The sequence below is a fragment of the Scyliorhinus torazame genome, chromosome 17 (genome assembly GCF_047496885.1).
Source record: "Scyliorhinus torazame isolate Kashiwa2021f chromosome 17, sScyTor2.1, whole genome shotgun sequence".
NCBI classification, from domain to species: domain Eukaryota; kingdom Metazoa; phylum Chordata; class Chondrichthyes; order Carcharhiniformes; family Scyliorhinidae; genus Scyliorhinus; species Scyliorhinus torazame.
In genome coordinates, this window is record NC_092723.1 from 109,288,917 (window position 1) to 109,316,455 (window position 27,539).

The 27,539-nt window shown below is 50.2% G+C and overlaps 1 protein-coding gene across 1 annotated transcript in view; it reads right to left on the reverse strand.

Moving 5' to 3' along the window:
- tex2l (testis expressed 2, like) overlaps positions 1–27,539 on the reverse strand; it is a 200,737-nt gene that overhangs the window by 10,809 nt on the left and 162,389 nt on the right. Inside the window, exons 7-10 of the mRNA XM_072480866.1 lie at positions 18,999–19,098; positions 10,866–10,998; positions 3,839–3,979; positions 2,486–2,698 (exon numbers count right to left, since the gene is read on the reverse strand). Coding sequence (XP_072336967.1) covers positions 2,486–2,698; positions 3,839–3,979; positions 10,866–10,998; positions 18,999–19,098 — 587 coding nt within the window. The remainder of the gene's footprint in view (positions 1–2,485; positions 2,699–3,838; positions 3,980–10,865; positions 10,999–18,998; positions 19,099–27,539) is intronic.

Consider the following 27,539-nt stretch of genomic DNA (forward strand, 5'->3'; position numbering starts at 1 on the left):
GCCACCGTGCCTCCGGAAGGTGCGTTCAGAATGTAACCAAACAGGTCGAGTATCATCCTGCAAAATCCTTTCAAACACGCCAATGGCTGACGGTAAGATCATAAGAGACTCCTGCCCTGCCCACGCATGCCCCTCCAACCATAGACCTCTGGTGACACACTAATGACCTGTTCCAGGAGTTACTAGCTATGGACACAGAAAGTCTGCCTTAGTGCATCACTGGGTATGGAAGAGAATTGGAACTGGAATAATTTTCTTAAATCTAATTCCTCCAATTTTTAATGACTGTGTTTATTTAATTTTACTGATTGTTTTCCTTTCTGAAGCGGACCTTCCCTCCACTTACAAATCTGATGGATGCTTTTTAAGCAGTATCCATGACAACATAAATATGGGCACTACACTTTGAAGTCTCTTTGGTGCTTTTTTCGTTAGCTAGGTCAGTACATTTCAATTTGTTTCACCCATTCCATTTGGCTGCACGCAGTAGCTGGAGGCATATCGACTGTTAATACAATGTGAGTTACAGCTGGTGCCCAGTCACATTCACTTCCTATTAAAGGTACTTAACGATTTACATCCACAAGCCCAGAAAAATGGAGGACTTAAAGCACAACAGGGATGCAAGGATGATTTTCTCATTCACTTGGCACCAGCAGCATCCAATGTTACTTCTGAGTGGTTGGAATATATCATTTATGTAGCTTCAGATGTGGTGAGCTCTTCTGTTCAACACCTGCTAAGGGCTTCATCTTACCTGTTTTATAACTGGTGAGAACTCAAATTGTTCAGAAAGAGGGCTAGGAGTGAGATGAGGAGCACCTTCTTTACTCAGAGAGTTGCTGGCATTTGGAATGCGCTGCCTGGGAGACTGGTGGAATTGGATTCCATAGGAGGTTTCAAAAGAGAGCTGGATATATATTTGAAAATGATGAATTTAGAGGTCTATGGAGAGAGGGCTGAAGAATGAGACTAGCTCGGTTGCTCTTTTGGGAGCCGGTGCAGATGCGATGGGCCGAATGGCCTCCTTCTGTGCTGTAAATAACAAACAAATTAACAAACATGCTTGGCCTGTGACAACAACTCAGTGGGTGCTTTGGGAGTTGAGGTGATTCCAAGATGACACACTTGGCCATGAAACCAGGTCACCCCCCAGTGCTGCACCTCAGCATTCATTATCCCCACCATGTAGGTTCACAGTAAACCAGGGGATTGTTGGCAATTAACCGGCCAATCTATAGGTTGTAACTGGTATCTTCTGGAGTTCATCTGTCACTGGAGCTGAGGTTCTTCCCAGTTGGTCCCAGGTATTTAGATAAGCTGACAATGGATAGGGTTCATTTCGCTGCCTATGTGGAGGAAAATTCAACAATACACAAGGCTGATTCGTTGGCTGGTTTCGGCTCATAGAACCCAACCGGTGTGGTGCTCTTTGTGCTGCTTAATTCAGGATGGTTGGCGTACTGTTCACAAAGACGACAAAATAGCTTGAACTTAAACAAAGCTATAAATGTATTAACATAACTAATTTGGATTTGACACGTACTTCTAAACAATACACAGTTGATTGTTAACATATAACATCTGCAACTAATCTTAATACTGTTATCAACTATGATCTGCTCTTACTCACAGTATCAATGCTTCTGTCTGTCTCTAGCTAACTCTTGGACAACTCTCCCCCCCACAAGGCTCAGCATCAATGCCTTATATACTTGGATCTGTAGCTCCCTCTAGTGACTACTCTAGACATTTAATTAACCCCTGCAGCTCTTACAGTTATGATAATACCACAACCGGTACTCCTGTACACGTCCTAGAGTCCTAAAACCTGGGCTCTGCCAAACCTCCTGAGCTCTCTTCAGGAAACCCCAGCAAGTCCCTACGGGGAAAGTGGACATATACGGCAAGTGAACATATGTGGCAAGTGTGGTAGTCACCACTGTTGTATTATATTGTACATATGGGTATTACGGTAAGGCCCCTGTACTGCAGGTACGGGGGTAGATCCCTGCCTGCTGGCTCCGCCCAGGAGGCGGAGTATAAATGTGTGTCCTCTCTGAACAACAGCCATTTTGTAAGCTGCTGTAGGAGGCCACACGTCTCTGTGAAATAAAACCTCGATTACATTCTACTCTCGTCTCGTCATAATTGATAATGCATCAGCAAGCAAATGTGTAGATGTTGCAGTTAGTTTGGCTTGGATAGGCTGGAACATGGAGATGCCTTTCACTGCCTGTCAGACACTCAGCTCACCAAAAACAAATATACAAGGGTGACAGAAGACTGGCTAGGCTGGCTGACCAACAGGTATCAGCAATGGCAGCAGCTGAGTGGCAGGTGTGGTTCCTGATTGGTCCTAATACGCTCAGCCAATTTCCAAATGACACACAACTGGCTGTTATTATTCTCCCCCTTGCCCCTCCCCCACCCAGACTAGTTAGTGTTGAAACGGTTCACTTTCAAGCAATAGTATGGGACGTACCATATTCGGTCAGTAGGAGGAGGTGGAATGTTGACAGCCAAAATTCCCGCTAGCTCCTGAACCTCGACAGTCAGTAATAGTGGAGTGTTCGACACTTCCTCTATTTTCTTCTTGATGAACTCATTCTCTGTGGCTTTTTGAAAGTATTTCGATTTGGCAATCTTATCCACAAACCGAAGAATCTTTCTGCTGGTGCTGCCTCCTGCAGTATGCCTGGAAAAACAAGGGAGCTTATGTTTGAAAGAAGCTGTGTCACCCCCCCCTCCGTCCCATTCTCCCCCCCCCCCCCCCCCCCCCCCCCCCGCCCCCACTTCCCCTGAAGCTTCTTCAGGTCAAATCAAGCTGTGGCCTGCTCAGTGTGACATCCCTGCCCAGCAACAATAATGTATGGCAAATGAAGGAGGAGCCATTGGCTGTTGAGCGAGAAGGCTAATAAGCAAGTTGTACCCATTGTGAAGCATATTCTGTTTAATCATAGGATCAGATGTTCCAGCTAATATAGTGCCTATACACTCGAGAGCTCTCTGTACTTTCACAGCTCATCAAGATAAGAATAATGGAGAAGTGGAAAGAACGATTACTGAGCAGTAACACAGTTGAGAAGTTCACAGGGTGAGGCTGGCGCTGTTTACGTAATCACCTTATTCTGGTCGCGAATATGTTCTCATTAACAATGTACATAGTTAATAAATATATGTTGTTATTTATAAGACTGTACAGTTTCTGTTTCTATTAGGTCAGTTGGCTTTTTTCCATGTTTTTCAATGACATCTAATGGCTTAAGTGCCTGGGATTAGAACATTGGAAAATACAAACACAATCTACCACAAAGGGGTTTGTGGTCATATTGGCCTTGTAAAAAAAATTATTTCAGGGGATATGGGGACAACCGCATTGCTGTGGGTCTGGAGTCACCTGTAGGCCAGACCAGGTAAGAATGACACATATCCTTCCCTAAAGGACATGAGTGAACCAGATGTGTTTTTACGACAATCGACAATGGTTTCATGATCACCTTTTAGGCTTTTAACCAGATTTTTATTGAATTCAAATTTTACCATCTGCTATGGAGGGATTCGAACCCGGGTCCCCAGAGCATGACTCTGGGTCTCTGGATAGTCCAGTGATAATACCACTACACCACTGCCTCCCCCTTCATAAAGGTCTGAACCTACATAAAACAGCTCTTTCAAAATGGACCAACCTAGTCTTTTAAAGTTAGCATTTGTACCTTTTCTGTTGAAACAAAAGATAAGTAGCTGAACTGTGCTGGGTGAAGACTACCTGGCAGCTCATTGTGACACACTAGCAGCTGTCCTTCAACAACGGGTACTGAAAATAATTCCCATTTACCCCTCTGCACCAGTCGGACCGAGTTTCTCCCCAATCGTTCCTTGCTGTGGTTCTGCTGAAGGCATTTCCTCTTCACCTGAAGATCCAGCACTTGAAGATTCCTCATCGCTGTCTGCCAGCATGAATGTCCGGGGCTTCCAGCTGCAGGAAGGAAGCGGGAAGCATTAGCAGCTCAAACCGTCAGCAAAAATGCAATTTTCACACTCTGGGGCTCAAAGCCTTCTGCATGATATTTATTAGCTTTTCCCGCCCTCAGTTTCATCCCTTATTTCCTGCTGGAAGCATTGTTGTAGTCATCAGATAAACTGAACTGGTAACAGGATGGCTGCCAGCGATTGTAATAATGGGCGGGATTCTGCGGGAATCGGCGGGGCGGGCAACTCCAGCGGGTAGGAGTGGCATGAACCACTCCAACGTCGGGCCGCCCCAAAGGTGCGGAATCTTCCACACCTTCAGGGGCTAGGCCGGCCCCGGAATGGTTTGTGCCGTGCCGGCCGGCGTGGAAGGGGCTTGGCGCCACACCAACCAGCGCCGAAGGGCCTCCGCCGGCCGGAGTGAGTTGGCGCATGCGCGGGAGCGCCAGCGTGTGCTGGCGTCATCCCAGCACGTGCGCAGAGGGCTTTGTCCCTGCACCGGCCATGGCGGACTGCTACAGCAGCCGGTGCGAAAGAATAGAGTGCCCCCACGGCATAGGCCCGCCCGCGGATCGGTGGGCCCCGATCGCGGGCCAGACTCCGTGGGGGCAACTCCCGGGCCAGATCCCCACGCCGGCTGCCGAATTCTCTGGCGCCGGAGATTTGGCGGGGGCGGGAATCACGCCGGACAGCGGCCGCTCACAGAAGCCCCCCCGGTGATTCTCCGCCCGCAATGGGCCGAGTGGCCGCCCGTCTTTTGTTAGTCCCGCCGGCGTAAATTAAAGTAGGCCCTTACCGGCGGGACCTGGCGGCGCGGGCGTGGGGGCACTCTATTCTTCCGCACCGGTGGTTGTAGTGGTCCGCCATGGCCAGTGCTGAGACGAAGCCCTCTGCGCATGCGCTGGGGTGTGCTGGCGCTCCCGCGCATGCGCCAATTCGCACCGGCCGGCGGAGGCCCTTCGGTGCCGGTTGGCATGGTGCCAAGCCCCTTCACCACCTGCCGCCATGGCACAAACCACTCCGAGGCCGGCCTTGCCCCTGAAAGTGCGGAGGATTCTGCACCTTTGGGGCGGCCCGACGCCGGAGTGGTTCACTCCACTCCTTCCCGCTGGAGTTGCCCGTCCCGCCAATTACAGCAGAATCCCGCCCCTGAACTTCGAGAATGCGGCTGTTTTTAAAGAGCTCCTTCGGAGGACCGTGGGCGAGAAGAACAGGAATGAACTTCCTCTCCAGCACTGCTTAATTCCCAACATTGTGCAATATCTCCCCACTGCTAAAGTCCATTTTCAGCTGACAAATGTTTCCTCAACCACTTCCAGCAGCTGCTGCAGCCAGAGTCCTCCTTGTCTCTTGAGAGACACTGGCTGAGTTTATGTAGCACAGGTTGGCTCTGAGAGCTGTGGGCCTTGTACAAACCTGGGCCTCACACACGGCAGGAGATTACCCTCCCTATAAAGTTACACCCATGATGATCAATGTGACAGTCTTCCTGCTAGTAATGTAAAGTCAGAAAATTGATCCTCAGAAGTGGAAGTTAAAAAGGTCGCTGTCAGCCATTGATGTCTCATTTTCAAATTCAATTCATCAGGAAGTAGGGAGTAAGAAGGCTCATTGGCTTAGAAATTGGTTTGTGCTGGAGGGGAAGGTGGTGGGAGAATCAATCCCTGAGCCTGCATAGGCCTCAGCTTCAGCAATATTGGGCCTCGAGCCTCAGTGACACTGCAGATGGGCAGCCCCAGGCAGCTTGCTGGAAAAGAGGAGGGCACCCAGGCCTCTGCAACTCAGGCAACGAGCCTCATGTAGATTCTTAAATGAGACCGAAAAAGTTGAAACTGGAAAAGGGTGTGACTGGGAGCATTAGTGCGTAGGGAGAGAGAGAGAGAGAGAGTAATGATTGGTAGCAATCAGGGAGGGTAGTGGGAGGAGAGTAGAAAGACCATCTTTGCAAAAAGGCAAGCTCTGGATTTGTGATGCAGATTAATTCACATCTGTTTCTACAGCTGACCTGATTTCACATCTAAAACACAATAATGTTTTGAAAATAAATCGCCTTGATTCCCTTACATTTCTTCATCCAACTTCACAAAAAGGATGTAATTAGAGAATTAAGGTGCCGTCATGGAAAAGAGAAAAGCAATATCTAAAAACCAGACTTGGACAATGCTGATTTACTCCTGCCAATTGAGAAATTTCTCAAAGGTCAAAAGGGTTGTCGAGTCAGCTGAGCAGACGTTCCAAACAGCTCTGTCACAGTAATAAAGGGGAGATAGGAGAAGGGACCCAGTGACATTCAGTTCAGCATGACCTGGATCGAGGCAAATGACCAGTGATTCAATTGATTCAGTGACCGGTTACCTTCAACTGCCCAGTTTTAATCATACCACAACATTACCGCAGTTTGACATTCAGATGAAACAAATGGATTGTATTGGATAGAAATGTACAAGGATTGGGGAAAAGCTTCTACATTGCTGTGCCACAGTGAATCATAATAATCTTTATTAGTGTCACAAGTAGGCTTACATTAACACTGCAATGAAGTTACAGTGAAAAGCCCCTAGTCGCCACATTCCAGCGCCTGTTCGGGTACATAAAGGGAGAATGTCCAAATTACTTAACAGTATGTCTTTCAGGATTTGTGGGAGTAAACCGGAGCACCCAGAGGAAATCCACGCAGACACGGGGAGAACGTGTAGACTCTGCACAGGCAGCGGCCCAAACTGGGAATCGAACCCAGGTCCCTGGTGCTGTGAAGCAACAGTGCTAACCACTGTGCTACTGTGCCCAAAATAATTTAGCAATGACACATATTCTTCTGCCCAATGCAACCATTCTTTTACATTTCAAAATAGGAAGAACTCTTAGAATATGCAATGTAAGAAGACAAGAATTTCCCCACCTCAGAATTGATTTTGTAATAATCTAAGGTGGCAGTTTAAACAGCCTTCTCGGTGCATACCAGACGCAAGAGCTCATATAAGTGTTTACAGCTTTACATTTGGACGAGAATAACACAAGGATCTTGACCCTAAATCCTCAAGTCTGGATTTCACTCTAAGTGCTGGCATGTGGGAACCTCCGCCACAGGGCTCTGTTGGACTTCCCAGAGACACATCGCGGAATTGTTAAGGTGCAGAAGGAGGCCATTTGAACCATCGTGTCTGCACCAGCTCTCCAAATGAGCAATACACTTAGCGCTAGACCCCACCTTCGTCCTGCAACCCCGCACATTCTCCCTTTTCAGATAAGTCTAATTCTCTTTTGAAAGCTTTGATTGAATCTATCTCCAACAGACAGTGCATTCCAAACCGTAACTATTCACTGTGCGGCAGTGGTTTTTTACGCTATCCCTTTTGCTTCCTTTACTAATTACTTCAAATCTGGGCCCATGAAGGAGCCTTCCTCATTATTCAGCACATGCCCCATGCCACTCGGAGTGCAAATAGGTTTTTCATGGGATGTGAACCTCACTGGCAGGGGCAGCATTTGTTGCCCATCCCTAATTGCCCTTGAACCGAGTCCCTTGTTTGGCCATTTCAGAGGGGAACAATATTTTTATATCTGGAGAAGAGAAATGTTCAAAGAAAATGAAAAAAAAAAAAATATATCTTTTTAATGTCCTGATGATTTTTCTCCAGGGTCACACACAGCAGTGTCCTGGAGATTGATCTTCAATTCCCAGGGACTCCAGGCCAATCCTGGAGGGTTGGCGACCCTGGGAAAGATTATTCACCCTGGGTCTTTTCTTCCTTGAAAAGGGAAATGTGGGAGGGGATGTGACAAGTAAATTTAAGATTGTGGAAAAGATTTGGACAAATTGGATCCAAGTTAGCTGTTCTGCTGTGTGCAGAACCCAAGCCCGCGGGATCATATTTGCAACTGAAAGCAACAAAAGGAGAATAGGAAATAACACTATTACTGGGAGGGAGGCACTTGTGGAGCAGATTTTGGAAACAGGTGAAGGAACAAGCAATCTGAATGGTTCTCACGATGGAACATGGCAGAAGATAGGGTGCAGTTATTAGAAATGTGCATACTGGTTAGATACACTGACAGTCTGCTCCTGTTACTATCGAATAGCTTGGTGACACAAGAAATGCTCTCTAACCGATGAATAAAACACACAAAAATACTTATATTTTCATATCGTTCAAGACTGCCCGATGGAGTACACATGAAATGGGTGGAGGGGATGGGGGCACTTCACCCAACATAGTGGGAAATTATATAAGAAGCCCTGAGAGAAACAGAGTTCAATTCTCAGGTCCATACTTTTTCATCAGAACCTCTGAGATACCCTTAATTACGTCTCAGGAGAGAAGATTGATAATTCAAAGGCTTTAATTACCAGAGAACCCAACAGCTGCCGAGAACAAAGAACAAAGAACAAAGAAATGTACAGCACAGGAACAGGCCCTTCGGCCCTCCAAGCCCGTGCCGACCATACTGCCCGACTAAACTACAATCTTCTACACTTCCTGGGTCCGTATCCTTCTATTCCCATCCTATTCATATATTTGTCAAGATGCCCCTTAAATGTCCCTATCGTCCCTGCCTCCACTACCTCCTCCGGTAGTGAGTTCCAGGCACCCACTACCCTCTGCGTAAAAAACTTGCCTCGTACATCTACTCTAAACTTTGCCCCTCTCACCTTAAACCTATGCCCCCTAGTAATTGACCCCTCTACCCTGGGGAAAAGCCTCTGACTATCCACTCTGTCTATGCCCCTCATAATTTTGTATACCTCTATCAGGTCGCCCCTCAACCTCCTTCGTTCCAGTGAGAACAAACCAAGTTTATTCAATCGCTCCTCATAGCTTATGCCCTCCATACCAGGCAACATTCTGGTAAATCTCTTCTGCACCCTCTCTAAAGCCTCCACATCCTTCTGGTAGTGTGGCGACCAGAATTGAACACTATACTCCAAGTGTGGCCTAACTAAGGTTCTATACAGCTGCAACATGACTTGCCAATTCTTATACTCAATGCCCCGGCCAATGAAGGCAAGCATGCCGTATGCCTTCTTGACTACCTTCTCCATCTGTGTAGCCCCTTTCAGTGATCTGTGGACCTGTACTCCTAGATCTCTTTGACTTTCAATACTCTTGAGGGTTCTACCATTCACTGTATATTCCCTACCTGCATTAGCCCTTCCAAAATGCATTACCTCACATTTGTCCAGGTTAAACTCCATCTGCCATCTCTCCGCCCAAGTCTCCAGACAATCTAAATCCTGCTGTATCCTCAGACAGTCCTCATCGCTATCCGCAATTCCACCAACCTTTGTGTCGTCTGCAAACTTACTAATCAGACCAGTTACATTTTCCTCCAAATCATTTATATATACTACAAAGAGCAAAGGTCCCAGCACTGATCCCTGTGGAACACCACTGGTCACAGCCCTCCAATTAGAAAAGCATCCCTCCATTGCTACCCTCTGCCTTCTATGGCCTAGCCAGTTCTGTATCCACCTTGCCAGTTCACCCCTGATCCCGTGTGACTTCACCTTTTGTACTAGTCTACCATGAGGGACCTTGTCAATGGCCTTACTGAAGTCCATATAGACAACATCTACTGCCCTACCTGCATCAATCATCTTAGTGACCTCCTCGAAAAACTCTATCAAGTTAGTGAGACACGACCTCCCCTTCACAAAACCGTGCTGCCTCTCACTAATACGTCCATTTGCTTCCAAATGGGAGTAGATCCTGTCTCGAAGAATTCTCTCCAGTAATTTCCCTACCACTGAAGTAAGGCTCACCGGCCTGTAGTTCCCGGGATTATCCCTGCCACCCTTCTTAAACAGAGGAACAACATTGGCTATTCTCCAGTCCTCCGGGACATCCCCTGAAGACAGCGAGGATCCAAAGATTTCTGTCAAGGCCTCAGCAATTTCCTCTCCAGCCTCCTTCAGTATTCTGGGGTAGATCCCATCCGGCCCTGGGGACTTATCTACCTTAATATTTTTTAAGACACCCAACACCTCGTCTTTTTGGATCACAATGTGACCCAGGCTATCTACACCCCCTTCTCCAGACTCAACATCTACCAATTCCTTCTCTTTGGTGAATACTGATGCAAAGTATTCATTTAGTACCTCGCCCATTTCCTCTGGCTCCACACATAGATTCCCTTGCCTATCCTTCAGTGGGCCAACCCTTTCCCTGGCTACCCTCTTGCTTTTTATGTAAGTGTAAAAAGCCTTGGGATTTTCCTTAACCCTATTAAGGAAAATAATGTGCTCACTGCACACTGCCCACTGAACATAACCTTATATACAGTTCACTGGGGGCGGAGCCGGAGGCGGAGTCCCCCAGGGTTCCAAACCCGGTCTTAAAGGGGCCTATGCATTAAAGGTACATGTGTATACAGATATCATTCATCACAACCTCTAATGACCTGAAACATTTGAGTGGGGCTTTGCGGATCCACCCTTCACTGGAATCATCCCCGGGATGGATGGGGACGGAAAATTTGGCCAAGGAGCAAAAGGTCCATTGACTTCGGGCAGGAATTTCTGGTCCTGCCCATTGTGGGACTGGAAAATCCCATCCATTAACTCCGTTTCTCTCTTCACAGACTGTGGCCAGAATATTCCGGCCATTCACGGCGGCAGGACCTTCCGACCCTGCTGAAGGCACACCCGGCAGCAAGGGGCGAAACCCCGTTGGCAATGATGGGACCGGAAGATCCCGCTGCTGACCAATGGTGGGCCGCCTCTGCCGCGACAAGACATGTGGCATGTTGCTCAGAAAATCCCACCCTATATTCAAAAATCACATTTTGTAAATCGAATACGAGTTTTAAATCGCATGACATAAGTCATCAACATAGCAACTTTGAAGTCCTTGGGTTTTCTACCCAGGAAAGTATAAAATGTAAAGTCTGCTTACCCCTCTGTCCTTGTGCCAGCCAGTCTGATCCCCTCTGGCACCGATTCCTTTCCCAACTTGCCAAGGTTCATTTTGGTCTCCAGTGTCATCTGCAAAGCCCCGTTGTATGCAATCTCCAAATCCACCCACAACCCTGTGAAAGGACAGAGCCAATGACATGCACAGTCATTCCTTCCCTCAGGAACCCCGAGCCCCTGAGTTTCTCCTGTTATAGCAGAACCTTCATGATACACCCTCCAAATATCCTCCCGAATTAGAGTTGCCAACTCCAGCTGGATATATTCCTGGAGGTTTCATCACATGACCTTCCTCCTTCAATGGCCTTGTCCCTACTGTTGGTTGGCTGATGGGTCCATCCTCACCGACAGAGCACCAGCCTCCGATATTCATTGGACTGGAGAATTTTAACTGTCAATCTTTTCCAAAATTTTTACCACTAGCAAAACAAAAATGTTCAAACAAAATCTAAAAAGATTTTTTGTGAGCCCATTTGATTTTTTTCTCTCTCATAGATTCCTAACATTAGTGACCTGGAGATTAATCTTTAATACCTAGAGTCTCCAGGACAACCCTGCGGATTTGGAAATCCTAATATGTTGCCATGTGAGATGTCACCTTATTACCCAGCCTGTTAATGTTTCCATTGTTTCTTATTGAGCATCCTTATATTCACCACTTTGCAGATCATACTCATTACTGAGCTGATAGGTACTTTGCCTTGTTTGCGAGATTTCTGTTCACATGTGAGTTCCACTCAATTTGTAAGCCATTGATTTCAATAAATTAAAATCATATGTGTTCAATGACACACAAGCAAAGAAATTGCAAGACTTTTGCCTTTGTAACAGTACGTTTACTTTAATGTAACGTTTCTTTTATACCGACTTGTGTCTGTGCTCCATGGGTAAGACCGGGCTCACTATCTGCCTACTCCACATAGTGCTTGGTGTTGTGATGGAGATCACACTGTCCGCAGAATTCGGTTTAGAATAAGGACATGTTTTTTTTTCTTATAAATTTAGAGTACCCAATTATTATTTCTTTCCAATTAAGGGGCAATTTAGCGTGGCCAATCCACCTAACCTGCACATCTTTGGGTTGTGGGAGTGAAACCCACGCAGGCATGGGGAGAATGTGCAAACTCCACACGGGCAGTGACCCAGGGCCGGGATTCGAACCCGGATCCTCAGCGCCGCAGTCCCAGTGCTATTCACTGCGCCACATGCCGCCCTGAATAAGGACATGTATAAGCAGCAGAAATTAAGACATCAAGTGTTTTAATTCAAAGTGGAATAAAATCACTTCAGCAGAAAGGTCTTTCAAAAGTCAGTACCAGCTGCAAAACTTTAGCTGATTCTGAGGATCATTAAGCCATCCCAGACAAATGCAGGGATCAGGAAGATCCTTGAATTGACAGCCCATATATTCTTCAAATTACCTTCCTGCAATTATAACCACAAGCTAGTGGGCGGGAAGGTATATTAGAGATAGCAAGTCGAATAAATGAAACAAACTTCCTTCTTAGACATGTCGGCCGGGATTCTCCCTTCTGAGGATTCACGGCGGCGGGAGAACCGGCGCCATCCACTCCGGCGTCAACAGCCCCCGTAGGTGCGGGAACAGGCCCGCCCGCAGATCGGCGGGCCCCGATCGTGGGCCAGGCCACCGTGGGAGGCTCCCCCCAGGGTCGGATCCCCCCGCGCCCCCCCCCCAGAGGACCACCCCGCCGACGTACCTGCCAGGTCCCGCTAGTACGTGAGTTGAGTGAGTCACACCGGCGGGACTGGCCAAAAACGGACGGCCGCTCGGCCCATCGGGGCCTGGAGAATTGCCGGGGGGGGGGGGCCGGTGTGAATCCCATCCCAACCTGAAAAACGGCGCCGGGGAATACGGCAGCCGGCGGCGGGTCTGCGGGCGGGATTCACACCACCCCCTGGGGATTCTATGGCATGACATTCAATGGCATGAGCATTGCTGAATCCCCCACTATCAACATCCTGGGGGGCTACCATTGACCAGAAACTGAACTGAACTAGACATATAAATAATGTGGCTACAAGATTAGGTCAAACTCTGGGAATTCTGCAGTGAGTAACTCACTTCCTGACACCAAGGCTCCTTCAACAGCACCTTCTAAACCTATAGCCTCTATCACCTCGAAGGACAAGGGCAGCAGACACATGGGAACTCCACCACCTGCAAATTCCACTCCAAGCCACACACCATCCTGACATGGAACTATAGCGCTGTTCCTTCACTGTCACAGGGTCGAATTAGAGCTTCCTCCCTAACAGCACAGTGGGTGTACCTACACCACACGGACTGCAACGGTTAAAGAAGACGGCTCACCACCACCTTCTCAAGGGCAATTAGGGATGGGTAACCAATGTTGGCCTAGCCAGCGAAACCCACACCCTGTGAAAGAACATATTTAAAAATACATTGTGACCTGGATTTACCACTCCCTGGCCTGTACTTTTCCCCCTCTCCATTCTCCCATCAATAAACTCATTCATAATGTGATGAAATAAACTGAGACAAAACCAGGGCGATTCTGCTTCTACAGTGCTACTGGATCACGGATAAAAGGAACCTACGGCTGATCTGTAAAGGCAGATTAATCTTTTGTCTAATCCAGATAAGTACAAATAAATGTATATGTGGGAACTGTGGATAAAAGCAGTCCATTTTCATCACAGATTACACTGAACCAAACTGAAATCTCCTCAATGAAAATAATCTGATAATTGATGCAGATTTGGAAATGTTGCACATTTAAATCGAACTCTTTAGGCAAGGCAGGCACATTTCTCAGGTTGGCAACGGAGTAAGGGGAAACTAACCTGTGAGAACGCAAATTCGCATGGCCATATCGATACTGGAAAGCATGTGTTTCTTGCCAACACTGCACATGCACAATGTTTCCTCTTTTAGGGCAGACCTGGAACCAAAGCTTCCGAACCTGGAGTGGGTGAGGGGGCTGGGGGAGGTGGAAAGGGTCAGGGGGGATTGGGTGGTAGTGGAGAGGGGTCAGGGGGAGGTGATAGAGGGGGCAGGGGGAGTTGGGCAGGAGTGGGCAAGAGGGCAGGAGAGCTGGGTGGTAGTGGGCCCAGGGGTTTAGGCTGTAGTGGCGAGTGGGCAGGGGGAGTTGGGTGGAAGTGGGAGATGGGGCAGGGGGATGTGGGAGAGGGGGCAGGAGGAGTTGGGCAGTAGTGGGCGAGAGGGCATGGTGCTGGGTGGTAGTGGACCAGGGGGCTTTGTGCAGTAGTGGCGAGTGGGCAGAGGGACTTGGGTGGGAGATGGAACAGGTGGAGTTAGGTGGTGGCGGCAAGGGGGCAGAGGGAGTTGGCCGGTAGTGCCGAGGGGGAGCTAGGTGGTAGTGCTTGAAGTGTCAGGGGGATTTAGGCGGTAGTGGGTGAGAGGCAGGAGGGTTGGGTGGTAGTGGGAGAGGGGAAGCTAGGTGGTAGTGCGTGAGGGGGCAGGGGGAGTTGGGCAGTAGTGGGTGAGAGGGCAGGGGGAGTTGGGCAGTAGTGGGTGAGAGGGCAGGGGGAGTTGGGCAGTAGTGGGTGAGAGAGCAGGGGGAGTTGGGCAGTAGTGGGAGAGGGGGCTTTGAGTAGTAGTGGCGAGAGGGCATGAGAGTTGGGTGGTAGTGGGAAATGGGGCAGGGGGAGTTGGGCAGGAGTGACAAGGGGCAGTGGAGTTGGGTGGTAGTGGGAGACAGCGCAGAGGGTTTGGATGATAGTGGGTGAGGGGGTAGAGGTCGTTGGGTGGTGGTGGGCGAGGGGGCAGGGGGTGTTGGGTGATAGTGGGTGAGGGGGCAGGTGACTGCCCAATTCACCTAACAAGCACGTCTTTTGGGACGTGTGGGAGAAAACCAGAGTGCTTGGAGGAAACCCACACTGACATGGGGAGAACGTGCAGACTCCACACGGATAGTGACCTGGAGCCGGGATCGAACCTGGGTCCTCGGCGCTGTGAGGCAGCAGTGCTATCCAGCACTGTAGGGATTCTATAGATTCCTCTTAAACATTCTTGTTTTAATGGTCTTCAAAGTCAAGAGCTGCACATTAAACAAACCTGAACATTTTGCATTGATTCCGAAATGTTCAATTCGGCCCTCACCTTTTATTCGACTAACACAGCTCAATTGCAGGTGAATGGCTTGTTTGAGTCCCATTCTCACAACTTCTCAATGGACGGAATAAAATTTTAGAAAATTTACTAAATTGACAGTGGTATCTACGAATGAAATATTCTTTAGCGGTAAAATATAAATAAATATTCCAAATGGAGAGCATTTAAAGGGGAGGACATTGCTACATTTAGAACCATTGTATAGCATTTGAATCCCACTGGATGGGCACATTCCACAATGACATTTCTTTTCATTCTCTCTTCCTCGCCAATTATTTCTGCGGAAGGTGGAACTCCTCTTTTGTTTTTGGCCGTTTGAGAGACTAAACAGCGACCAAGCCAGTAGGGAAACTGTCCCAGCTCAGTATGACTCTGCATTCACTCAACACCTACACATGTGCTCTTTCTAGCAGCGGTTACTGTCTTCAATCTGGATTTGGGAATCCCAAGCAGATCTATTTCCACTTTCTTATTCCCCAGTCACATAGAGGCTAATTTAAGGGGCATCGTCAGTGTCTCGGCTGTGATCAGCTAAACAGGAGATGTGTACAGGTCAAGGCTGTGCATGCGGGGCAAGATTAGTGGAGTTCTACCTCAGCAAAACTGGCGCCGCACCTGACCAATTCAAGATACTTTCAATTGATGCATACAGAATTGCAGAGTTAAGGGACTAGCACCAGCGCCACTTTGAACACAATTGATTTCAATGAGAAACGGTTTTGCCGGATTCGGCATTGACACTCGGAGGCTGACAAGCTGCAGCTACATATGCACACTTCCCTCCCCACACACACCATTCCAGCCAACAAGATGGCAGCAAGGCGCGCAGCACCGAGATTTACCGATGTGGAATTGGAGACCTTGCTGGACACTGTGGAGGGGAGGCGGGCGACCCTGTACCCCGGCCTGGTAAGGAGATTGCCAGCTGCCACCGTTCACCAGGCCTGGGCGCAGGTGGCAGAGGTCATCAGCACCGTGGGCATCACCGTCTGGACCGGCCTGCAGTGCTGAAAGAAACTGCACGACCTCCTCAGGGCGGCCAGGGTGAGTGGGCAGCACTGTCCCCTGACACCAGTCCCATTGCACACACCGTAACCCCCTTCCCCCCCAACCTGGAGGGCGGCCTAACCCCCCACCCTGCATCACATGCCGGCACCCATATTGGCCGCCATGGCTGGGTGCCTTGGCCACTGAAGCCACCAGCTACCCACTCCCTGGGCTGCATGCGTCCGATTGTTTAATACTGTGCGTTTTCCATTTCTAATCCCCCCATCACCAGGTGAAGGACGTACACAACCCGAGAGCGGGAGAACTGTGGAGGGGGACCACCAGACCAGCGGCCCTTCACCACAGCAGAACAGAGGGTACTGAAGGTCATTGGAGGGCCCGAGGAAAGGGCAGTCTCCGGGGTGGAGGTTGGTATCGGACGAGAAAGTGAGACCCCGCTGAGTTGCGGTTCCCCATGGCACGTGTGTCACCCCTCCTCCCTCCCCCCGCACCACCCCTACCACCACCCTTCCACCCACCCCCACCACACAACCGCCCCCACACCATCCTCAACACCAACCCCACACCCACACTTTAGTGAAGAGGCTCCTGGGACACTACCTGGTGCGCACCATACACATGCTTCAGTACAGCAGGTGGAGGTGGAAACTCCAGAGGGGGTGGACAGTTGGAGGACAGGCTGACCCCAGGGACTAGCTGCCAACCAGATAGGTCTCCAGCTTCCGGAACGGATCTGTGGAGATGCAGTTGCAGAGCCAGGGACTACATGAGGTGTTGTCGGCGAACATCCAGCACCTACAGGTGGAATTGGAGGAGTCCAACCACATGCAGAAGCAGGAGGTGGTGCTGACCATGTGTGCTGCACAGGCCAACACCGCAAGGGTAGTGTCGGCGGAGGAGGGTTTGGGGGCGGGGTGCGGTGGGATGTGGTGATCGTGCCCCGGATAGTACCCACCCTTAGCCTAACCTAGTTGGTGAATCTGGAGGCGATTACAGTATCTGGTGTGCATTGGCTCAGGTGCACATGTTGTGCGGCCTCCCGTGCCTGCCTGGGCGCCGTGTCCTGCCCTCCCTTGCATCCTCCTCGTCGGACGAGGGCTGGCATTCATCCTCTTCCTCCAGCATGCTGCCCCCCTGGTGCGCGATGTTTTGGAAGATGCAGCAGGCAACCACGATGTGGGAGACCCTCCCAGCACGACATTAGTGGGCTCCTCCAGAATGGTCCAGGCAACTGAACCGCATCTTCAGGATGCTCAAGCACTGCTCAAGCGCGGCCCTGGTCATGGCATGGGCGTCATTGTAGTTGGTCTCCGCATTGGTCTGTAGCCTCTGGATAGGCGTCATCAGCCTATCTGCAGCAGATAACCCCTGCTGGGAGGGGGGGGGGGAACGGGCGGCGGGGGGGGGGGGGGCGGAATCGATGAGGCCAGGAACTGTTGAGTGTGCCAGGATCAAGGTGTCGTGCACATTGCCTAGATATCAGGCGCAGACCAGCTGCATAGTCTCACACTAGCTGCACGTTCATCTTGTGAAACCCCTTTCGATTTGTGATGAGCGGCCTGTCATCATCCGGTGCTGATAGGGCGACATGCATCCCATCGATCACTCCCTGGACCCAGGGCATTTCGATGATGGCTCGGTCCACATAGAAATGGATGTATTGTGCGTTTACAGTGCGAGGTGGAACGTATTGACACTACTGTCGAGGCACCGGAGAATTGCGATTTGGCGTGAACCCGGCACTGGCCACGATTTCGGCGACAAAACCGATTCTCCGCCCAATCGCCTCCCCGATTTCAGTGTCAGCCGACGGAGAATCCTGCCGGTGATATTCTAAGCTGAGCGACAGCTGGAAGTTGATATGGCTTATACAGCAGGGTAGTGTGTGTGTGTGCGTGTGCCAGGAGGGGCCACAAGTCTCCTTGGAATCCTGCAAGCTCAGCAAATTCCTCTTCAAGCACATTCATCAGATCCTTCACAATCATGAAAGAACAGCCAAAAGTACAGGAGCACATGAGCTATGCAGAGACACGAAGTTGGAGAATCCAGATGGTAAGTCACCGAGTATACTACTGCTGCAAACGTCAGGGGCGGGATTCTCCGCAATCGGCACGATGTCCGCCGACCGGCACCAAAAACGTCGCAAATCAGTCCGGCATTGCGCGACAGCTGGAAGTTGACATGGCTCATACAGCAGGGAAGTGTGTGCCCACCCTGTGTGTGTTTGTGTGTGTGTGTGTGTGCCAGTCTCCCCATCTTGAGGGGCCGAGCCCTAACCTTGAGGGGCTAGGCACGCGCCGGACTGATTTCCGCCCTGCCAGCTGGCGGGAAAGGCCTTTGGTGCCCCGCCAGCTGGCGCAAAACTGACTTTGCCGTGCGGCGCATGCGCGGGAGCGTCAGCGGCCGCTCACGGCATCCCCGCGCATGTGCAGTGGAAGGGGTCTCTTCCGCCTCCGCCATAGTGGAGACCATGGCGAAGGCGGAAGGAAAAGAGTGCCCCCACGGCACAGGCCCGCCCGTGGATCGGTGGGCCCCGATCACGGGCCAGGCCACCGAAGTCCCGCCGGTAAGAGAGGTGGTTTGATTCTCGCCGGCGGGACAGGCATTCCAGCAGCGGGACTTCGGCCCATCGCGGCCGGAGAATCGGCGGGGGGGGGGGCGCCAACCGGCACGGCGCGATTCCCACCCCCGCCGAATATCCGGTGCCGGAGAATTCGGCAACCGGCGGGGGTGGGATTCACGCCAGCCCCCGGCGATTCTCCCAACCCGGTTGGGGGTCGGAGAATCCCGCCCTTGGTTCATGCCCTGACAGAATACAACAATTATTTCCTGCAGCTGGCTGCAACATGGAGGAAATGAGTTCAATTTTTGATTTGGTTTATAAGCAAAACATTGAAATATTCAGCACTCTAGTTCTGATCCCTCACATGAGCGAGCAGTGATGAGAAACACGCTGCCCACTGAAAATTGTGAGTAGCTTGAAGCACACACCTTTTTGATTGACAGATGGGCTGGAAGCACGGACGACCACAGGTAGCAATGTCCCCATGTCCAACTCTGTGAGGGTGAGCTCGTTCATAAAATATGGCAGCTAAAACAAGACAGAAAGTTGAGATACAGATGCTTATTAGCTCTTATGCCTTCTTTCAATAACATTAGACATAATTGATGTGCCATAGCCCCTGATCACCTAAATTTTTAATTTATCATCAACGACAATTTGCATTTTTATGGTGGGTTAAATGCACCAAGTCGCTACACAGGGACTTTCGCCGGGATTTCCAGGTCCCACCACTGGCGGGCATTGTCACAGGTGGGACGGGATAAATGTTCCCGCCCCTTCCGCCACAATGCCCACTGGCGTTGGGATAATCCTGGCCATTGTCAGACAGAAGTTGACACTCAGCTGCATATCGATATCAGGGTACATAGAACATAGAACATAGAAAATACAGCACAGAACAGGCCCTTCGGCCCATGATGTTGTGCCGAACTTTTGTCCGAGATTAAGAACAAATTAATGTACACCCCATCATTCTACTCTAATCCATATACCTATCCAATAGCCGCTTGAAGGTCCCTAATATTTCCGACTCAACTACTTCCACAGGCAGTGCATTCCATGTCCCCACTACTCTCTGGGTAAAGAACCTACCTCTGACATTCGCCCTACATCTTCCACCATTCACCTTAAATTTATGTCCCCTTGTAATGGTTTGTTCTACCCAAGGAAAAAGTCTCTGACTGTCTACTCTATCTATTTCCCTGATCATCTTATAAACCTCTATCAAGTAAAGTTCTTGAAAGTGTGGATGAGCAGAGGGATCTAGGTGTCCATGTACATAGATCCCTGAATGTTGCCACCCAGGTTGATAGGGTTGTGAAGAAGGCCGATGGAGTGTTGGCCTTTATTGGTAGAGGGATTGAGTTCCGGAGTCAGGAGGTCATGTTGCAGCTGTACAGAACTCTGGTACGGCCGCATTTGGAGTATTGCGTACAGTTCTGGTCACCGCATTATAGGAAGGACGTGGAGGCTTTGGAGCGGGTGCAGAGGAGATTTACCAGGATGTTGCCTGGTATGGAGGGAAAATCTTATGAGGAAAGGCTGATGGACTTGAGGTTGTTTTCGTTGGAGAGAAGAAGGTTAAGAGGAGACTTAATAGAGGCATACAAAATGATCAGGGGGTTGGATAGGGTGGACAGTGAGAGCCTTCTCCCGCGGATGGAAATGGCTGGCACGAGGGGACATAGCTTTAAACTGAGGGGTAATAGATATAGGACAGAGGTCAGGGGTAGGTTCTTTACGCAAAGAGTAGTGAGGCCGTGGAATGCCCTATCTACTACAGTAGTGAACTCGCCAACATTGAGGGCATTTATAAGTTTATTGGATAAACATATGGATGATAATGGCATAGTGTAGGTTAGATGGCTTTTGTTTCGGTGCAACATCGTAGGCCGAAGGGCCTGTACTGCGCTGTATTGTTCTATGTTCTATGTTCTAAGTCTCCCCTCATCCTTCTCTGTTCTAATGAGAAAAGGCCTAGCACCCTCAACCTTTCCTCATAAGACCTACTCTCCATTCCAGGCAACATCCTGGTAAATCTCCTTTGCACCTTTTCCAAAGCTTCCACATCCTTCCCAAAATGAGGCGATCAGAACTGCACACAGTACTTCAAATGTGGCCTTACCAATGTTTTGTACAGCTGCATCATCACCTCACGGCTCTTAAATTCAATCCCTTTGCTAATGAACGCTAGCACACCATAGGCTTTCTTCACACCTCTATCCATTTGAGTGGCAACTTTCAAAGATGTATGAACATAGACCCCAAGAGCTCTCTGCTCCTCCACATTGCCAAGAATCCTACTATTAACCCTGTATTCCACATTCATATTTGTCCTTCCAAAATGGACAACCTCACACTTTTGTGCGTTAAACTCCATCTGCCACTTATCAGCCCAGCTCTGCATCCTAATCTATGTCTCTTTGCAGCCGACAACAGCGCTCTTCACTATCCACAACTCCACCAATCTTCGTATCGTCTGCAAATTTACTGACCCACCCTTCAACTCCCTCATCCAAGTCATTAATGAAAATCACAAACAGCAAGGACCCAGAACTGATCCCTGCGGTATGCCACTGGTAACTGGGATCCAGGCTGAATATTTGCCATCCACCACTACTCTCTGACGTCTATTGGTTAGCCAGTTCGTTATCCAACTGGCCAAATTTCCCACTATCCCATGCCTCCTTACTTTCTGCATAAGCCTACCATGGGGAACCTTATCAAATGCCTCACTAAAATCCATGTGTGCACTACAGCCACTGCTTTATCTTCATCCACGTGCTTGGTCACCTCCTCAAAGGATTCAATAAGACTTGTGAGGCAAGACCTACCCCTCACAAATCCGTGCTGACTATCCCTAATCAAGCAGTGTCTTTCCAGATGCTCAGAAATCCGATCCCTCAGTACCCTTTCCATTACTTTGCCTACCACCGAAGTAAGACTAACTGGCCTGTAATTCCCAGGTTTATCCCTAGTCCTGTTTTTGAACAGGGGCACGACATTCGCCACTCTCCAATCCCCTGGTACCACCCCTGTTGACAGTGTGGGCGAATAGATCATTGCCAACGGCTCTGCAATTTCATCTCTTGCTTCCCATAGAATCCTTGAATATACCCCATCAGGCCCGGGGGACTTGTCTATCCTCAAGTTTTTCAAAATGCCCAACACATCTTGATGCGACCATCAATTCACTCAAGGACTCGTGTCAGAGTAAAACAGTGGTTTTAATTAACTGTCAACTTTGCCTGCCTGTGACTGGTACATACCGAGGACAGTCCCACAGGCCAGGTACTCTTAAACTCCTTCAAAGGGGCGGAGCCATGGGCTGAGTCCGTACATGGTCCAACATCCTCCAACATCTCCCCATGCGGGTGAAGCCATACAATGGCCCACAGAAAAAACTCATAGGGTTAATAACATAAAACATAACTGGTGAATTAATTGTATTGACAAACAAAGAACATAACTGGTGAATTAACTGTATTTACATTCACCACATTCACCCCCTGTAAAAAAAAAAGTCCGGCGCCCGGATCATACGCTGCGACCGCCGAAGCACTGGTGTTTCAGCCGCTTCAGGTGGCTGGGGAAGTGGGTCCGGTGCAGCCCCAGGGGTGGACTCCGGGGGCGGCTCTTCCTGAGCTTCATTCCTGCGGACTGGTGTGCCGGGTGGAAGGGAGCGCAGGAGCCAAATGGGCGCCGGGGCGCTGGGCATGGGAGACAGAGCGGGGTACAGCACGGGGGGTACTGTGGACGTAGTGGTGGCGGAGCCTGCGGGCGCAAGGTCTAGGAGGGTGACGGTATCCTGTCGACCATCGGGGTGCTCAACATATGTGTAGTGTGGGTTTGAGTGCAGGAGCTGGACCCTCTCTACCAGTGGATCGGTCTTATGGGTCCGAACGTGTTTTCGGAGGAGAACCGGCACCGGTGTTATCAGCCAGGGTGGGAGCGAGGCCCCTGAGGTAGTCCCCCTGGGGAAGATAAACAAGCGGTCATGAGGAGTCTGGTTTGTGGCCATGCAAAGGAGGGACCTAATAGCATGGAGCGCATCGGGGAGGACTTCCTGCCAGTGGGAAACCGGGAGATTCCTGGACCGAAGGGTCAGTAGGGCGGTCTCCCTCTCCACCTGTCCGTTTCCCCGAGGGTTGTAATTGGTAGTCCTGCTCGAGGCGATGCCTTTACTGAGAAGGTACTGACGCAGTTCGTCGCTCATGTACAACGAGCCCCTGTCGCTGTAGTTGGGGAAACCAAACAGATGAAGACACTGTGCAGGGCTCTGATAACAGTGGGGGTGGTCATATCGGGGCACGGGATGGCAAACGGGAAACGGGAGAACTCATCAATAATATTGAGAAAGTAGGTATTGCGATTATTCGAGGGCAGGGGCTCTTTGAAATCGATACTGAGGCACTCAAAGGGCCGTGATGCCTTTACCAGGTGGGCCTTATCTGGTCGATAGAAGTGCGGTTTACACTCCGCACAGATTTGGTAGTCCCTGGTTACAGCTTTGACCTCCTCGGTGGAGTAGGGCAGGTTGCGGGCCTTGACATAATGGGCGAGCTGGGTGACCCCTGGGTGGCAGAGGTCGTCGTGGATAGCCCGTAGTCGGTCCTCTTGCGCACTGGCGCATGTGCCGCGAGACAGGGCATTTGGGGACTCGTTGAGCTTCCCAGGACGATATACTCCACCTCAAGATCTTATCGTTCTTGATTTTGCCCCGCTGCGTATTGTCAAACAAGGCTACCGATCGTTGGTCGGTGACGAGGGTAAACCTCCTACCAGCGAGGTAGTGCCTCCAGTGCCCCATGGCTTCCATGATGGCTTGAGCCTCTTTTTCGAGGAGTGTCGAAGTTCAGAGGCGGTGAGGGTGCATGAAAAAAACACAACCGGTCTGCCTGCTTGACTGAGAGTGGCGACGAGAGCGACCTCTGATGCGTCGCTCTCCACCTGAATGGGGACGGACTCGTCCACCGCGCACATCGCGGCTTTGGCGATGTCCGCCTTGATGCAGTTGAAGGCCTAGCGGGCCTCGGCTGCCAGAGGGAAAAGGGTAACCTTAAATAGTGGGCGGGCTTTGTCCGCATACTGGGGGACCCACTGGGTGTAGTAGGAAAAAAATCCAAGGCACCTCTTGAGGGCCTTGGGACAGTGAGGGAGAGGGAGTGAGGGAGTTGCAGGAGGGGGTGCAGACATGAAGGGTCGGGCTCTAGGCTCCATTTTCCATGATGTAGCCGAGGATGGCTAGCCTGGTGGTGCGGAAAACGCATTTCTCCTTATTATAGGTGAGATTAAGTTTTTGGGCGGTTTGGAGAAATCGGTGGAGGTTGGCATCGTGGTCCTGCTGATCATGGCCGCAGATGGTGACGTTGTCCAAGTACGGAAACGTGGCCTGCAGCCCATACTGGTCCACCATTCGGTCCATTGCTGGTTGGAACACCAAAATCCCGTTCGTGACGCCAAAAGGGACCTGGAGGAAATGAAAAAGACGGTCTGCCTCAAAGGCCGTGTAGTGGCGATCCTCCGGACGGATTGGGAGCTGGTGGTATGCAGACTTCAGATCCACCGTGGAGAACACACAGTAGTGAGCGATCTGATTGACCATGTCTGCAATCCGGGGAAGGGGGTACGCATCAAGTTGCGTAAACCGGTTAATGGTCTGGCTGTAATCTACAACCATCCAGAGCTTCTCCCCGGTCTTGACGACCACCACCTGAGCTCTCCAGCGGCTATTGCTGGCCTCTATGACTCCTTCTCGCAAGAGACGCAGGACCTCAGACCTAATAAATATTTTGTCCTGCATGCTATATGGCCTGCTGGGAGTGGCTACTGGCTTGCAATCAGCGGTGAGATTAGCGAAGAGGGAAGGAGGGTCGACTTTCAAAGTGGGGGCAGGGGTCCGCCAAAGCTAAGCGTCAGGCTCTTGAGATTACATTGAAAATCGAGCTCTAAAAGGAGGGGAGTCAGAGGACTGGGAGCACGTACAGCTGGAAATTAGTGTATTCAGCGCCCTGTACCGCTAAGGTTACCATAGTGTACCCTCGGATTCGTACCGAGTGCGACCCGGGGACGATGGAAACTGTTTGTTGCGCCGGGAATATCGGGAGCGAGCAGCGGCTTACCAGATCCGGGTGGATGAAGCTCTCGGTGCTCCCGGAGTCGAACAGGCAAGGTGTCTCGTACCCGTTAACCCGGACGGCCATCATTGAGCTCTTGAGGTGCTTGGTTCGCAACTGGTCCAAGGTGACTGCGCTGAGTTGAGGGTAACCGGTGGCGTGGTCGGGTGTGCTGGGGCGGCCACCCGGTGACTGTCCGAGCAGGTCGTACGTGTTGAGCGGCATAGAAGATGGCATCCAAGATGGCGGCCCCCATTGATCGCACGTGGCCGGCTGCGTGGGGGAGGATGGCCAAAATGGCGGCCCCCATGATTCGCACGTGCTGTGCGGAGTCGGCAGGCACGCTGCCACATTGCGAGGTCTGCGGGTCTGAGAGTCGGTAGTCCGGGTCTGAGAGTTCGCGTGCTTAGGCTTGGCGAGGCAGACCTTGGCCTCAACTGTTGCAGTGCGCGTTGCGGGCCGGGCAGTGCTGGCGAGGGTGTTGAGGCTGGCCGCAAAAATAACAAGGCAACCCCCCATGATGAGCGGGTGGGCGCGCAGCACAGGCCTGGGGCAGTCTCTGGTCGGGAGCCCATGAGGGGGTTGAGTGTTCGGCCGGAAATGCAGTGAGGAAAGCGACCTCCAGTGAAGTCGCCAGTTTCACCGTCTCGTCCAAGTCCTGGGCCCTTTTCTCGAGCAGTCGCTGCCGCACGTAATTTGATCTGACCCCCGCAACGTAGACGTCTCGGACGGCGAGCTCCAAGTGCTGAGTGGCCGTAACGGCCTGATAGTTGCAGTTGCGCGCGAGGGCTTTGAGGTCGCGCAGATAGTCGTTGAGTGACTCCCCGGGGCGCTGGCGTCGAGTGGTGAGAATATGTCGCGCAGCGGTGAGAATATGTCACAGGCCGCATGTAGATGCGCTCGAGGATTGCGAGAGCGGCGGTTTATGAGGTGGCCTCTTCGAGTTGCACAAAAATGCGGTGACTCACCCGTGCGTGGAGGAGACGCAATTTTTGTTCGTCCGTGACGGATGGCGTCGACGAGGCGGCAAGGTAGGCCTTGAAACACGGCAGCCAGTGTTAAAACATTTCCTTCACCTCCGCGGCCTGTGGCTCGAGCTCCAGTCTGTCAGGTTTGAGGGCTGACTCCATAATCGATTTTGTTCAGATAGTTAATTAAATTGATGCGACCGTCAATTCACTCAAGGACTCGTGTCGGAGTAAAACAGTTGTTTTAATTAACTATCAACTTTGCCTGCCTGCGACTGGTACATACTGAGGACAGTCCCACAGACCAGCTACTCTTATACTCCTGCAAAGGGGCGGAGCCATGGGCTGAGCCTGTACATGCTCCAACATCCTCCAACATCTCCCCCTGTGGGTGAAGCCATACAATGGCCCACAGATAAAACCCACAGAGTTAATAACGTAGAACATAACTGGTGAATTAACTGTATTTACAAACATAGAACATAACTGGTTAATTAACTGTATTTACATTCACCACACATCTTCCTTCCTAACAAGTATTTCCTCGAGCTTACCCGTCTGTTTCACACTGTCCTCTCCAACAATATGGCCCCTCTCATTCGTAAATACTGAAGAGAAGTACTCATTCAAGACCTCTCATATCTCTTCGGACTCAATACACATCTCCCGCTACTGTCCTTGATCGGACCTACCCTCACTCTAGTCATTCTCATATTTCTCACATATGTGTAAAAGGCCTTGAGGTTTTCCTTGATCCTACCCGCCAAAGATTTTTCATGCCCTCTCTTCGCTCTCCTAATCCCTTTCTTCAGTTCCTTCCTGGCTATCTTGTATCCCTCCAGTGCCCTGTCTGAACCTTTTTTCCTCAGCCTTACATAAGTCTCCTTCTTCCTCTTAACAAGACATTCAATCTCTCTTGTCAACCATGGTTCCCTCACTCGACCATCTCTTCTCTGCCTGACAGGGACATTCATATCAAGGACAGGTAGTATCTGTTCCTTGAACAAGTTCCACATTTCAATTGTGTCCTTCCCTGACAGCCTATGTTCCCAACTTATGCACTTCAGTTCTTGTTTGACAGCATTGTATTTACCCTTCCCCCAATTGTAAACCTTGCCCTGTTGCACGCACCTATCCATTTCTGAAGTGAAAGTCACAGAATTGTGGTCACTATCTCCTAAATGTTCCCCCACTAACAAATCTATCACTTGTCCTGGTTCATTACCAAGTACCAAATCCAATATGGCCTCCCTTCTGGTCGGACAATCTACATACTGTGTTAGAAAAGTTTCCTGGACACACTGCACAAACACCACCCCATCCAAACTATTTGATCTAAAGAGTTTCCACTCAATATTTGGGAAGTTGAAGTCACCCATGACTATTACCCTGTGATTTCTGTACCTTTCCAAAATCGGTAAGTGACTTAAAACTTGGCCAAAGCGGTAGGTTTTAAAGAATATCGTAAAGCAGGCGAGAGAGGTGAAGAGGTTGACAAAGGAATCCCGGAGCCTAGAGCTGAGGCAGCTGAAGGATGGCAGCCAAGGGTGGGATATAAGGAAGTGCAGAATGCACACGTGAACAGAATTTGAGGATCCCAGATATCTTGGAAGATTGTCAGGTTGGAGGAGATTTTGGAGATAGGGTAGAGGGGCTGGTGTGAGACCATGGAGAGATTTGAAAAAATGGAATGAGAGTTTTTAATTCATGGCAGTGCTGGGCCAAGGGACAAGGGAACTGAGTGAACACAGGAATAGAAATGACAGTTGCAGTCATATACACCACTTCATCATGGCACGGTGCACTGGGAGTGGACAATAAATATCACCTTTCCTCTGTCCGAGTTCAAAGTGCTAGATTAGACTGGGACAATAGGGTCTTTGAA